Source organism: Carya illinoinensis, chromosome 9, assembly GCF_018687715.1.
Source record: "Carya illinoinensis cultivar Pawnee chromosome 9, C.illinoinensisPawnee_v1, whole genome shotgun sequence".
NCBI classification, from domain to species: Eukaryota; Viridiplantae; Streptophyta; class Magnoliopsida; order Fagales; family Juglandaceae; genus Carya; species Carya illinoinensis.
Window position 1 is genome coordinate 28,001,565 of NC_056760.1, and position 15,250 is coordinate 28,016,814.

The window sequence follows — 15,250 nt, forward strand, 5'->3', positions numbered from 1 at the left end:
GAGATTACTGAGTCCTTGAGAGGATAGCCCCATAGAGAGTAGTAGAGGGAGCACAACCCATTTGGCCGAATACAGGATACGGTGAAGAGTGAACAATATATATTAATAAACTTGAAAATTTGGAATAATCCAAGATAAAGATGAAAGTGAGCCTATTGATGATTTTTGTATCCATGGATATCCTTTCTTGATTAATAATGACTCATTTATGCATAATCAATTGTTATATTTTATTTTAATTATTAGCTCAGCATTATTGCTTATGCATTGTTATATGCTCGTTGTTATCTTTGTATTTAATCATTATAATCTCTCTCTTGTTCATACTAATGGTACTGGATACTCCCGCTTATTGAGTTGTCGAACTCAACCATTTTTTTTTAAAATGAAACAGAATTTCATTTATAACAAAAGCCTTACATTAAATCACTTAAAACAGTGGTTTGAATACATTAAGGAATTTCTTTCAAAACATACTTGTCTTCATCAAGATCAAGAGCAACTTTTGCCAATCTATGAGTTTCCATATTAGCATTCCTATTTGTGTGAACAACAGACCAAGAAGTAAAAGATTTTAAGATATTTTGAGCATCTTCAACTAGTAAACCACCTAAGCTTAGGTCTGTAGTTGCCTTGTTTGCCATAGTGACCACTTGCATTGCATCTCCTTTGAGTATAACCAGCTTGGATAGACCCATTTCTTTGCAAAAAATAGTGGCCAACAAAAAATCATATGCCTCAGCAGAGAAAGAGTATTAATTCATTGATCTGGGAGCTTGTAGAGTACAAATAACCTGCCCTTGGAAGTCTCTAGCAATCACCTCAATGCCTATCCTTCCCTCAGCCAAATTAGTTGTAGCATCCCAATTAATCTTATAAAGTCCCTCAGCTAGTTTCTGCCATGAAGTCTGTATTGGTGCTATTCTAATTGCTGCTGTGTTGACATGGATATTGGCATTTATGTAAGAAACAACTTTTCTTTAGCAGCTTTATGAAGAGCCATCAGGTGTCTGAATCCCTTTCCATGGATAAGATCATTTCTTCTGGTCCAAACATCACTAGCAGCAGGACAACCCCACCACACACAGGGCAAGACCCATCCTCAACAACTTTCATCTTCACTAGATTGGAAAGGGTAGGAAGAGCTTCCTTGCATGCTCTCCATATAAAAAATTTTACAGCATTATCAATATTCATGTTCCATATTGCTTTCCAAGCTTCTTTTTGGCTTTCCCCACCAGATGCCTCACCAACATAATTGGTTTCAATATATTTGTGCAAATGGTATGCACTCCTTACTGAGAAAATACCATTCTTTGTGTGCAACCAGACCAATTTATCTTCTCTGCTCCCTTACTAACAAGAATGGATTTAATCAAATCAACCTCATGAGCTTCAAATAAAGGATTCATGGTGTTTACCTTCCAAGTCTTTAGATCAGGATCAATTAAGTCAACAACATAGTGATAATTTCCAAAGGACACCATAGGAGATAAAACCTTAGGTGCATAGGCTTTTGGTATCCACTTGTCATCCCAAATCTTCACCCTCTTCCCATCACCAATTCTCCAAAACTACCCTTTTTTGAGTAGTGTCAAACAAGAAAATAAGCTCCTCCATGTATATGAGGGACTATAACCCATTTTTGCTTCCAACAAATTGCCATCTCTAAAATAATTTTGTTTAAAAACTTGGACCATAAGAGATGATGGATTCTAAAACATCCTCTAGCTTTGTTTGGAAAGCATAGCTACATTGAAGCTTCAAAAATCTCGAAAACTCAACCTACCTTTGTCCTTAGAATGGCTAACTTGATCCCATTTCACCCACTAGATCTTGGAGTGATCTTCATTGTAGCCCCACTAGAATTTCTTCAAGAGCCTATTAAGTCTTTGGGTAATTGAACGAGGCATAAGAAAAATACCCATTGTGTAAGTAGGAATAGCTTGAAGCACAACTTTGATTAGAACCTCTTTACTCGCACTAGAGAGAACTTTTGTTTTCCAATTAGAGATCCTTGCCCAAGTCCTATCAATGCGTGAGTGAAATGCAGCAGTTTTAGACCTTCCAACCACAAGAAGAAGCCCATGGAACTTTTCAAAAGATCCAGAAGACTTAATCCCAGCAATGCTCAAAATGGATCTCTGAGTGAGTTTAGGAGTATTTTTGTTGAAAAAGATTGAAGTTTTTTCCTTGTTTATGACTTGACCAGAAGCTAGATCATATATGCCAAGGATTTGAGAAATTCTAAAAACCCAACCATATTAGCCTTACAAAAATGAAGGCTATCATCTGTAAAGAATATATGATTGATCCTAAGAGAACCCTTTCCAATTGGAACACTAGTCATGCCTCCATTCAATTCAGCTTGGAACAATAGTGAAGATAAAGCTTCCGCACATTATAAATAAATAATGAGAGAAAGGGTCACCATGCCTTATGGCCCTTGAAGGGCGGAATCTAGCTTCTGGCTTACCATTGACAAAAATAGAATAGGAAATAGAAGTAATACAAGCCATAACAAGAGAGCACCATCTTTGAGAAAAACCAAGTCTGAGCATAACAGCTTCAAGAAAGCCCCACTCAATTCAATCATAAGCTTTGCTCATATCGAGTTTAAGAGCCATAAATCATGTTTTGCCTTTCATCCTAGTGTTCATAGAGTGAAGAGTTTCATAAGCCACTAAGATATTATCATTTATAAGCCAGTCAAGAACAAATGCACTTTGGTTCATTGAAATAATTTTAGGAAGGATAGTTTTATGCCTATTAGCCAATGTCTTTGAGAGAATTTTATACACTACATTGTACAAACTAATAGGCCTAAAATCTAAAACTCTTTGAGGATTTTTTTTATCTTTGGAATGAGAGAGATAGAAGTGTCATTAATCCCATGGAGTTGCCCATCATGGTTCAAAAACTAAAGAACAAATATGGAAGTATCCTTCCCAATAGTCTCCCATTGTCTTAGATAACATTGTGCAAGAAATCCATCAGGGAGATCTGAAAGGGTTCATTTAAAATATAGCTTGCCTAAACTCGTCTTCAGCAAACTTGCTCAAAAGATGATCATTTATACAATGAGTGACCTTTGTTTATAAACTAGACAAGCATTTTTCAACATGAGAAGGGTTAGAGGTGGTAACAAGAGAATAGAAATACTTGGTAAAGACCTCACCAATTTGATCTTGTTCAATGTCCGCAGTGCCTGCCTGGTCTTTGATGCCCTTGATGGCATTAGTCTTCCTCCTTTAGGTAGCTTGCATATGAAAGTATTTAGTATTTCTATCCCCAACTTTCAGCTAGTACTGCTTAGCTCTTTGTCTACATTTAGTATCCTTTACTGCTAGAATCTACTCAACATTCTTTTGCACATCTTTAACATGATCAACATGCTCCCCCTTGCCATGGTCTTGAAGAGCACCAATTGTGGACATACCTCTTCTAACTTCCTTTGAATCCAGCCTCTGGTTGCTTGTGTTCCACCTCTATAAGGCATATTGGTAGTTAGCAAGCTCGTTTCTCTGCATTTCAGCTCCAGTGACTCCCCAGTGCCTTTTCCCCAAGCCATACCAATTGGTTTTGTACAATCCTCTTTTGCAGCCCAAGCTGCTTTATATCTGAACACAAACTAACCCCTTGTCCTCCTCTTGGTAAATTCACTCCCATATCTATTATTAGATCAAGTGAATCTTTTGCCCAAGATAGTTAAATCATACAAACAAGAAACATCAAGAGCTTGTTTGAAAATCTCCATCTACTTATAAGGTCTGTAAGCTGCCCCCAGCTCCTCACTTTGGCTTATGATCTCATTAAAGTCCCCTATGCACAACAATGCCATAGGTGGTGGGGGTTTTAGAGTTTTTAAAAGCTCCCAAATAGCTTCCCTATTTGCTAAAATGGGGTGGCATAGAAGCTAGTAAATAACCAATTAAATAACCAATTAGGACCCCCCTCATCCTCTTGCACAAGAGCATTCATATGCCATTTGGTGAAGCTACTAATCTTTGCACTCCATTATGATTTCCAAATCAATGCCAACACAACACTACACCCAACATTATCCACAGTAAAACGCCCATCAAATGTTAAGATCCTTCTGACTTCCTCCATTCTAGCCTTAGTACATTTTGTCTCAACTAAAAACAAAACCTTTGGACACTTCTCCTTAGTCAAGAGACTAAGTATTCTAACTGCCCAAGGGTTCTCAAGCCTTCAACAGTTCAAGCTTAAGCAACTCATTGGTTTTGGCTGGGTCCCAGGCACTGCCATTGAATGATTGATTTTTGCCACCTCATCAATCAAGAGCTTACTTTTTTTATTAGCCAATTTATTCATTTTACCCACACCTCTTCAAGGCCTTTTATTGCTAGGATTTGGTGCTCACCTAGTGCATTATACCTTTTGACATCGTCCCATCAATATCCACTTGTTGATCACGTGCCCTCCTCCTCCAACTCCTAGTCTTATTGGGACTTGACATGCCACAATCAACCTCCACTTAGCATTCACTACACCAATGATAAGAGGGGATATTTGTTAAATATCTCCTTATTGAAAGCTTACCTTATTAAGAATGCTTGATGCTCAATTGTCATAAATGTCTCCCCCTCATTTGGTGCTTCCTCGGCCTAATCCATTGTAGTCGATGACTCAGGTACTCAAGGGATCTTGATAGGTCAGCGAAGACGTTTGCTGATACCTCAAACTCACACCCTGTACAAATTTGATGTGAGTATCTACATCCTATGGCATGTTGTGCATCTGCATGTAGAACTTATGGACCACAGATGGGTATATCGCATCAATGTGGATATGTTAGTCCACCTTCTAGTGACGAAGAGGGACCTCCAACTCCTCCCTTCCCATGTCCTTGTATCGAACTCATCGATCATGATCTCGCGTTCAAGCATAACTATTCAAACATTGACAATAAGATATTCAGGGTTTCTTCCTTACTCCATTTCCATGTTGTGAATTGATTAGATGTATCCTGTTGAGAAAAAAAATAGAAAAAAAAATTGTTACTCATTTCATTAAATTTAAATGTGTTATGCTAATGAAGAATCTGATTAGAAAAATTCTCAACATATGTTCAAACTATCACATATCAAAGCTCGAACATATAATTATACATTCAAATGTACACATATTCATTTGAACATGAGTCGCTAAGATTCAAATTACAAGGTTATATGAAAAAGCAAGAATTCACATGTGCACAAAATGCGAAACATTCAAACGTACCCATGTCACTATTCAAATGTTAATAGTGTTACAATTCAAACATTGATTCAAGTCATTGTTATGAATATGAGTCCAATAATAACTTTCAAACTATACTCCAGTGTATAGTTAGAACTATGTTCGAACGTTATTTTAAATGTTTGAATGCCAATGATTTATAAAGTTCTTCCTCAGATAAAATTTGTGCAAACTTATATTTCTACATTGGAATGTTCACTTCAAGTAAACTAACATTCGAATGTAAGTTGTTATATTCGAATGTCTAAATGGGTGGGATTTCATATATGGTTGAGTCAATTTAGCCATCTCCAATTTCTTCAACCACACCACTATGGGGAATGACCACTGTAGATATAAAGCATACACTTAGTGCGTCCTTCCTATGGTAGTTGGAAAAATTGAGATAGATCAAAGTTGCAATGGATTTTGTTTCACACTAAAACCCACTTATAATCAATGCAAAACTTCATAAAAACCATAGGAGATGAGTAGTAACCTTGTCATGATGGTTGTGTTGGCGTTCAACAGCAGCATTGGAGGAGTTGGATGGCAGCATCGTGACAATTTGGTTTTGAATTTATGTGAAAATGAGTTCTAGATGTTGGAACTATGTAAGTATTGTTGTGTAACGTTCAAACGTCAAAGTATGAATGTTAGGATACGTTTAAGGTTAAATTTTCCATCGTACACACGTATGTTCGCACACAGTACTTTAGACTTTGTATGTGTAAATGTTAATAGCTGCCGTCCAAATGTAGAAATGTTCAATTAGTTAATGGTGAAAAACACTATCAACATTAGGTCAGAAGATGTCAACACAGAAATTAACGTTCACACATGAATTTTCCTATATGGCAACTGTTCGAGCACTTATTTAACTATTTGAATGCATGGTAAAACCATCCAAACATATTATTACTCATAACTTAAGAATTTAGTTTAATAGGTATAATTATCTATTAAATGGTGGTATATGATAGAATTAGTGTTTCGATTTCTGTTCCATTTGGGTTGAGACAGTTGGAATTTGCCGTGTGGGAATGTCTATTCCTACGAATTAAAATGAATCTCTATGTAAGCTAAATAACATTCAAATGATCTAAAGGGGAGTAGTCTTGGTGGAACACTTAGCCTTAGGTGGGATGTGAAAACTTTTGTTACGTTTGAACATTTATATGTTAAAAGTTTGAATGCACCTAAAATCATTTGCGATGGGTTATCCTTTAAAAAAAATTCCCATAATAAGTTGACTATGGCCTAGAATGCTATTGTTCTCGCTATTTACACTTATTGTGGAGACAAAAGTTGCAGCAATAAGTTCGTCAAAATTTTTAAAAAATTAACACCTCGGACAACATTTGGGCCGTGTTCAAGCCGAGTGAATGAAACACATTCTCCATTTTGGCAATAGAGAGAGAGAGAGAGAGATAGAGAGAGAGAGGGTAGAGGGAGTGAGAAAGTGCAAGAAATGGTAGAGGGTGTGAGAGTTGAGAAATACCTTGGACGGGAACACTCATGAGGGAATGCTAGAGATAGTGATAAAAGAGGTGAAAATTACCCTTTGATGTGTATTTTCATTTTTTTTAATTAGCAATTTTTACCACTAATGTTTTTCTATTGTGTACTAATTTATTTGTGTTCATTTAGAAGGAATACTTGTTTGAGCTTCTTGAAGGCACTACAAGAAAAAGGGCTATTTGCGGCTATTTTTATTTCCGGCGACAGATTTATAGTCACAAAAAGTCAATTTTTAGACTCCGGTGAAATGTTTCTGTCAATTGTAAAAGAGAGCCGCAAAAAGCATATATTTTCGGCTATTTTTTACCGCCGGAAAAAATATAGCCGCAAATAACTTGGTTGGTTGTTCTAAATTGTCATAATAGTTTTTTTGCTGTTATAAGTTTTTTATTATGGCGACTTTTTGTGTTATTAAGGCAACTTTTAGGTCGCCTCAATAATTTTATTCACTTATACTCCCGCGTCTCATTTTGCCACGCGGTTTAGATTTTCCCTCTCTTTCTCGCTCTCTCTGTGATGACCCGCTTTTGAGTGTATTTTCGCTGAAATAGTTGTTTTATTTTAATTAATATATTAGTCCTTATTTTAATTTATTTGCGTTTTAAAATTGTTTTTTTTATTTAATTGATGTTGTGTTTTATTTCTTTTAGTTGTTTTGTGTTTTTAATCTCCTTGCGGCAGTTTAGTGTTGCTTTCCCGGAATAAGGATTAGACCTCATCTCTTTTTCCCTACACCTCTTTTCCTTTTTTCATTTTCTTTTTCCTTTTTCTCTTTTTTCTTCTTTCTTTTTTTTTTCTTTCTTTTCTTTTTCCCTCTCTCTCCCTGCGTCGACCCCCCCGGCCTCGCTCTCTCTTCTCTCTCCCTCACGTCGGAAGCCTCTCACCCTCGATCTACCGCCGTCCAGCCACCGTGCGGCTCACCGCCGGCACCGTTCGGTTCGTCTCCCTCCGGCGCACCTCCCCACCGAAGCTCACTCCCATCCGGCCGGCCGTTTGGCCGGAAAACCCCTTTAAAGCCCGCACGGCTTTGGCTTCGATCCGCCGCCGTCGCTCCACCTCCGGCCACCATTTCTTCACCACTTCATCACCGGTCCCTTGCCGTCCTAACCCACCTATTTCCGGCCTCCAACGACCACCGGAACAGCTCCCACGAGCTAGCTTTCCTTTTTGGAAAATCCGGCCTCTTTCCGGCAATTTCGCCGCCACCCACGGCCAACCACCACTTCCCATAGCTTCACAATCATCCCTAGACCATTCCCTATCAATCCCAAGCCCTAGTTTGTCCCCGTTCAAAAGTGGGTTTTTCACAACCCACGGCCACAGTGAATTTTCACTGTGACGTTGCTTTTTGGCCGCCGTTTGCAACGCCGCGTGTTTTTTAAAATTGCCATATAGCGCTGTAAGTATTTTCCAAACCCTATTTTTAGATTTAAATATATATGCTCATTCAATTATTTATTGCTGCTGGTTGGTTGATTCCGGACTGAGTCCGAGGAGTTCGGGGGTCGGATGGATGGAGGACGGAGTTGCTTGATTTATTGTTTTATGGTTGGTTGTATGTTTTGTGCTTTGGTAATTGCATTTGCATGGTGCATGCACGTGTATTTATTTTATTTGAGAAACCCTGTTTTGCTGGCGTGAATGGATTTTCGGGTGCGTGTGTCTCACGAGCCCAAGCCGGGATGGGTTATTATCTCGGTGGAGCTCCTCTGGTCACTCGGGAGTGGATAATACTGAATGACGTCCCCTGAGTTGTCGCTGGGCGTCGACGGGAGTGGGGCTAGAGGATGGCCCGGCTAGGTACGTGCAGGGCGCGAGTCTGGGCATCGCTCTACTCACCGACTCCGTGGCCCTTCGCTGGCGAGGGCTAGAGGATGGCCTGGCCAGGTACGCGCTGGGCGCGAGTCTGGGCATCGCTCGTTTATGTGTCACATGCGTAGTCGTTACCTGCGGTGTGGCACAGAGCCAGGGTGTGCGGATGATCCTTAGGGGAGGTCATGGTGCATACATAACCGGTTTGTTTTTATGGTTTTCGGATATGGGCCATTTTCTGGGAAAATGGCGATGTTGGTTTTTCGAGGCTTTGATCCATTTTCTGGGAAAATGGTGGTTTGGGCCATTATCTGGGATAATGACGAGGCGTGGTTTTTAAGGATATGTTTTATTGGGCCAAATGGGTTTTTTGGCGTGCGTGGTAAAAATGTGGTTTTGCGGGGCATGTGCATTGGCTTTTCTTGCATCCATGTTGTTTGAGTTCTATGTGTTTTTATCTGGTGGTGTTTGGGTTTTACTTACCTGCGGTACCATTTTTGGTTCCGTAGCTTTTGGTGCAGAGTTCGAGGATGAGGAGGAGGAGGCTGAGCCCGAGGATGCGGCTCCGCCGGGTTGCTGAAGTTATGCTTTGTATTTGATATTTTATTATATGCGTGTTTTGTAATATTTTATTTATGTACGTTTTGGAATAGCTTTGTATTTAACAAGAACAATTCTGGTACTTAGTTATTGACTTGCTTTTCGCTGCATTTTTCTCGTGCACTTTGTTGCCTTTACACACACTTGGCACACGTCGTTAGGGTGGTGACCCGTGATGTCATCATCCAGACGTCTCGATTTTCCCGTGTCCGTGCGTGGGGATTTGGGGGCGTCACACTCTCTCTTTGTTTTACCTTCCCGTAGAGAATTCTTGCCCCTTAATATCGAAAACGGAAAAATGCGAAGCATCATCAAGCAGGAAGCACGTCGTCGTCGTTCTTTGCCGCATACAGAACAATGTCTCTAATGGGGGAGGAGGGTCGGGGCTACGAACTGGCCAGAAAGCTCGAGGTCTGCGGGGTGTGGCGCTCGTGGCTGGGCGACTCCAAATACGTCGGTTTCTCCGATTTCCTCAACTCGCCTTCCTCATGGAAAGCCTTCATGCGGACCGACGAGTCCAATTCTAGGGCTCATATCCATCTCCAACTCCAGGTTCGAGCACTCCTCTTCGACAAGGCCAGCATCTCTCTCGTCTTCTTCGTCTCTAGCGTCTTCTTCTATTGCAGTTTCAAAGCTCAATCCGAGTTGTGAGTCTCCAATTAGATTCTCAGCATGTTTTTTTGGCTGTGGATTCGAGTTGTGGTTTGTAATTGAAGTTGTTGTTGCAGATTTGAGATTGCGCGGTGATGACGTTTACTTCACATTGGAGAACCCTGCACAAGACTGGGTACAACAGCGGGAAGGTGGTGTTTTGTCCAATATGGCGTCTTCCAAGGTTCGATACCTCAATTTCATCCTCTTTTATCTCTACTTGTTTGCTTGTTTTTTGATTTTAAAAAGATTTGGTCCTCTTTGCTTGGTTCTCACAGGGATGGGCAGTTTAGGAGATTTATAATAGAGGGTAGCATGAAATTGAGTGATAAGGATAAAAATTATTACTTGCTGTGTTCTACTTATATCTCCCTTATTTAAATAAATGAGTAAAATAATGACCATCCTTTTAATTTTTAGTAGAAATAGAAAACAGAGGATGTCAGAAATCACAAGACTAGTTCGAGTAAAGGCTAGTTCTGCAATTTGGATTTCATCTTTTTTATCTTCTTTTTTTCCAGCAACTGAACCAAGCTCTAAGAAGAATGTATCATAGATTGTTTCACTAAAATTATTTTTTTTTAGGTAATTTCACTAAAACTGTTAAACGCTACAAAATTGTCATTGGCCACAAAAGGTTGATAGCATGAATGCATATCATAGTATAAGTAAAACTTTCAAAACCATTGAAACAACAGAATCAAAGACTGAAACAACAGTATAAGTAAATATTTTTAATTTCTGCACATACTCTAATCCTTGGATCCTCATGTGTATGCTGGTTGTATTTAAAATATGTGACATCAATTAATATAATTAATGATAATAAAAACTTAAAATCCAAGTAGCATGAATAGTCCAGATTATAGACTAATAATATAACTTGTAGAGTTCAGAAATTGGAAGCATGCTACTTCAAATATAGAGGAACAAACACGAGGACTAGAAACTATTATTTTCTATTGAGGTACAAAGGAAGATGTGAACAAAAAAAAAACTACAAACTGGACAGACCTACAATAATCTACCAATACCATAAAAACATCTTCTATAATCTATATATATATATATATATATTTGTTTTTCAAAGTGTACAACATGCTTGCCCAAACAGTGCAAAGTTGCAAACTATGCCCGTTCGTCCAGTTGGTCTGGTTTTGGAGAGTACAAACTAGTCCCAAGAGTTTTATACAAAGTAGTATCAGAATAGATAGCGCGAGAGCTCAATGACCTGATCCAATGTCTATGCCTATGACCTTTTTGGCACTTCTGACAGTGCTTATCTTTTGTCATCTCACATTCAGTTTCACCTTCTCGTCCATTCTTCAGTGCACCACTTTCGTTTTCTCCTGCACTTTGTACAATGTACACAAATGGTCCAATTGTGTCATCATTCAAGTCCAAGAGAGGCTCTAAGGTCTTGACCACATTGGTCATTGTGGGTCTTGATTTGGGGTGCAGGCTCAGGCATTGGTAAGCCAATAACGCAAACTTCCTAGCCCCTTCTCTGTTTGGTACTGCCCTTCAAGCCTGGGGTCCATTATTCTATCTAGTTTATGGGGGTCCTTCAAAAGAGGCCTTGCCCATTCTGCCAAATTCTGCTCTCTACTCGGTCAATTCTTGTCCACGGATCGTCTACCTGTTAGTAGCTCTAAAAGAACCACTCCATAGCTAAATACATCGCTCATAGTCGTCAAATGACCTGAGAATAACCATATTCATGGTTAATTAGTTATTAACTAACGCATTAATTGACATAGTAACTATAATATGAGCTTCAATAAAAACGTGTGTACTCTAAACAGAAATGACGTAAGATGCCTATTGTTATAGCCCACCGACATGGTTTCTACTATCTCACAGAATCAGATTGTTTGCTTCAACAGGAACTAGGTAATGGCATATATCTATCAATCACAAGTCTCCATGTAACTGATGAGCATTACCCAAAAATATGCATTTAGGTACAAATCCCACATTACTATTTTGGTAGGATATATATGACAAAGAGTTTTATATGGCATGCATTCTGGTCTAGCTACCGAGGTTAAATTAGCAAAACTCAAGAAACCAGTGCTGAATAATATTCAAGTCAAATGAAGTATCTGTGGGCTTGGGGTAAACAAAAAAAAGTATTAGTTTTTAGAATATCCAGAGATCTCCATACATCTTTATGGAGTTTTTAAAGTATTGGGCAAGGACTTTCTGCTGAATCCCTGAATAGGGATCTTCTTTTCTTCCACTCAACAGATGATGGCCTTGAAGAATTTTAATCATAAGGTTCTTAGTGTATTTTATTTTATTTTTATTTTTTTTAAATGTATGAAAAAGTTACTACTAGTGAATTTGTGTGCATATTTTTTTATATTAACTTATGAAAATACACTAGATAAGACACTTTTGAGGGGCATATTTAGAGAACATCCTAACATCATCCATACTGGAAAATCACACTTTTTGAGGTGCTTCTTCTATCATAATTAGTTCCTCTTCACAATGAACTTCATAATTAGTTCTATTATAATCTATTACATCTATATATAACTAACTAACTATAGCTAGTTTAATTATGACACATGTAAGTAGTACTGCATGCATCCTTGTTTGAAACTAATTTTGGCTATATATGTACATATTTGACTAACTTTCACTCATTTGGCTAATAATGGGTTATTATATTAGGGACAACTCAAAGCTTTGTTCTTGTGGTGGTGACCGACAAATTTTTTATTGGGATGTATCAACAGGTCGAGTAATTTGAAAATTTCGTGGCCATGATGGAGAGGTATGGTTTCTTTACAGATGGAAATTTCATTTCTTATCATTGTCTGCTTATGAATTGAATTCTTAATTCTTAGGTGAGGTTATGGATCTTGTCAAACCAACATTGTTATCTAGACCTGGCATTGACATATACATTAACAATATCTCGTGTTAAGACGCTAGAAGATGTTTTTTTCTTTGTTCAAATGTCTTCATTTGTTTCCTATTTTTGTTGTCCTTGCAAATCATATTATTTTTTGGAATTTATTTAACTATCTGTCCTTTCTACTCTTTTTTTCTTTTGTAGGTCAATGCTGTAAAGTTCAATGAGTATTCTTCTGTCGTAGTCTCAGCAGGGTATGATCGATCATTGCGTGCTTGGGACTGTAGATCGCACAGCAACGAGCCAATTCAGGTTTACTCTATTTTTTGTTAATCAAGTACATCTCTACGGTTACCCTTTTATCAGTTTATAATAGCTTATCTTTTGAAGAATGCTGTTTTGTTTGCAGATTATTCACACATTTTTAGACAGTGTAATGTCTGTTTGTGTAACAAAAACTGAAATTATTGGAGGAAGTGTTGATGGGACTGTTCGAACATTTGACATGTGCATTGGTAGGTATGTAGTACTCTAGTGGAAAGCTTGTAAAATCCACATGTCGATGTTATAGAAATATCTTAGACATTCAAGAGATTGTTTGTATTTCTTACCTTTTTTCTGTGAACAAATTGTGTTATATTTTGTGCTACATTGAATTCTCTCTTTTTTTCTCTAACTTTCCTAAAGTTGGTACGCATTACTCGCTGGAAGGTGTCCTATTTTAGATCATCCACTTCTTCTAATGATGATGTTCTTTTTCAACTTTATAATATAGAGAATTATCAGACAACTTAGGTCAACCAGTCAACTGTATTGCAATGTCAAATGATGGTAACTGCATATTAGCCAGTTGCTTAGATTCTACTTTACGTCTTCTGGACAGGTAAATTCTTCTACTTTTATTGATATGTACTATAGTTATCTGCTCTTACTAGCTTTCTTATGGCAGATCTACTGGTGAACTCTTGCAAGAATACAAAGGCCATACTTGTAAGGTTAGCCTGTAGATTCTTTGTTCTTATGTCTTCTACGTAGTGTCTTTCTGAAATTATATAATTCAGAAATGTGGTCATCTTTATAAGATGACTTTTATCAATGATGGTTACATACAAGTTATATATAATTTGCTTACTTTTTATGTGCACCAACAAGAGACAGTCTATTTAAATCTCACACATGTTGAAGCATCTTCTACCTTTGTTTGAAATCTGTAACGAGCTTTGCAAGTCTATATTTTTCATTCTCATATCAGTCCTACAAACTGGATTGCTGCCTTACCAACACTGATGCCCATATAACTGGTGGATCTGAGGATGGTTTCATTTATTTCTAGGGTCTGGTGGATGCATCAGTGGTTTCAAGTTTCCAAGCGCATTCGTCGATGGTAAACTCCTCCTGGATATGTACTTGGGCTATGTCTTCTCTTCTTATAAATAAAACTTCTTGATTACCTATCGAGGAAAAAAGATCCTCCTGGATGTGCTTATAGTATATATTGTTATGTCTGCGATGTTTAATGTGTTGAAGTACTAGTCTAATGTTAAACATGATTCAAAAATTTAAATATTGTATGGTAGCATAAAAAACTCACAATAATGAGCAGATCTTTTGTAAATCACGTCAGATAAGACACCAAAATGTGTCATAATCACTAGTTTCCACAATGTTGAATTTTTTGCTTTGAGTATTGTTGTCTTTAGTCAGTTTGCAGGTGGCTTAAATATCATTGAGACTCTTATCCATAGGCATTTCCCAAAAGGAGTACTTGGCTCCCTGGATAGTTTGTCAATTTTTTGCTTATATCAAAATTGAGAAATCAGATGCAGTTTTTTGGAATACCAGGACCAGTATAAGCACTGGTGTATGCCAAAAACAAATGATGTGTTCATCTCTATTTCCCATTTATGTAGCAAATTTTTTTCTGGAGTTCTTAGGTCATAGGTGCATCCTTTGACTGGAACTAAAAACACACTAATGTTGTCAAGGAAGACACTTTCACAAAAACAAAATGAATTTCATGAATATAGGGAGATTTGCTTCAAGTATCTCCTGTTTTGTATTAAAAAAAAAAAAAAGTATCTCCTGTTTTGTAGTTTCTCAATGGCTCATGTCATTTTGTCGCCTGAATTTGGTTGTCATTGTTGATAACTAGATTTTAGTTTGACCACACCTTAGGTAAAACTCCTTCAAAGCTGTTAGCTGTATTGTGCTTTATGATTGGTTCTATGTCAACCTCCATGGGAACAAAATGATACAGGGTGCAATTATGTTTTACTAGTCGTTAGTGTTATATGGAGAATTTCCTGTAGTGAGAAATTTGTTGCTACATTGTTAAAAAAAAAAAAACAACAATGGAAGCTTTTGTCAGATGGGGTGTTCACAAAAAGAAATCAAGGGCGGCCATAATCCAAGTGGATTTTTTTGCATAGAACTTGCTTGAGTATAGAGATTTTGCCATGTACATTTTATCTACTTGTGATAGATTTGTTTCTTGTTTGCAATAGTTTTGTGTACTTCAAGCTGTTCTAGCTTGAGGGGGGAGTATTAGAATTGTAA

General features: G+C 37.8%; 1 protein-coding gene and 1 long non-coding RNA gene across 2 annotated transcripts; both read left to right on the forward strand.

Annotated features, from left to right (window-relative positions):
• The first annotated feature begins 9,483 nt into the window (after positions 1–9,483).
• LOC122277575 lies at positions 9,484–10,483 on the forward strand. Its single transcript, XM_043087607.1, has 2 exons — positions 9,484–9,824; positions 9,906–10,483. Exons 1-2 carry the CDS (start codon positions 9,535–9,537, stop codon positions 9,922–9,924), a joined length of 309 nt encoding a protein of 102 aa, XP_042943541.1. The 5' UTR covers positions 9,484–9,534; the 3' UTR covers positions 9,925–10,483.
• Positions 10,484–13,465: 2,982 nt separating this feature from the next.
• Positions 13,466–14,063, forward strand: LOC122274981. The gene is made up of 3 exons (XR_006228471.1): positions 13,466–13,577; positions 13,644–13,689; positions 13,947–14,063. It is a non-coding gene; the product is annotated as an uncharacterized LOC122274981 (long non-coding RNA).
• Positions 14,064–15,250: the final 1,187 nt, after the last annotated feature.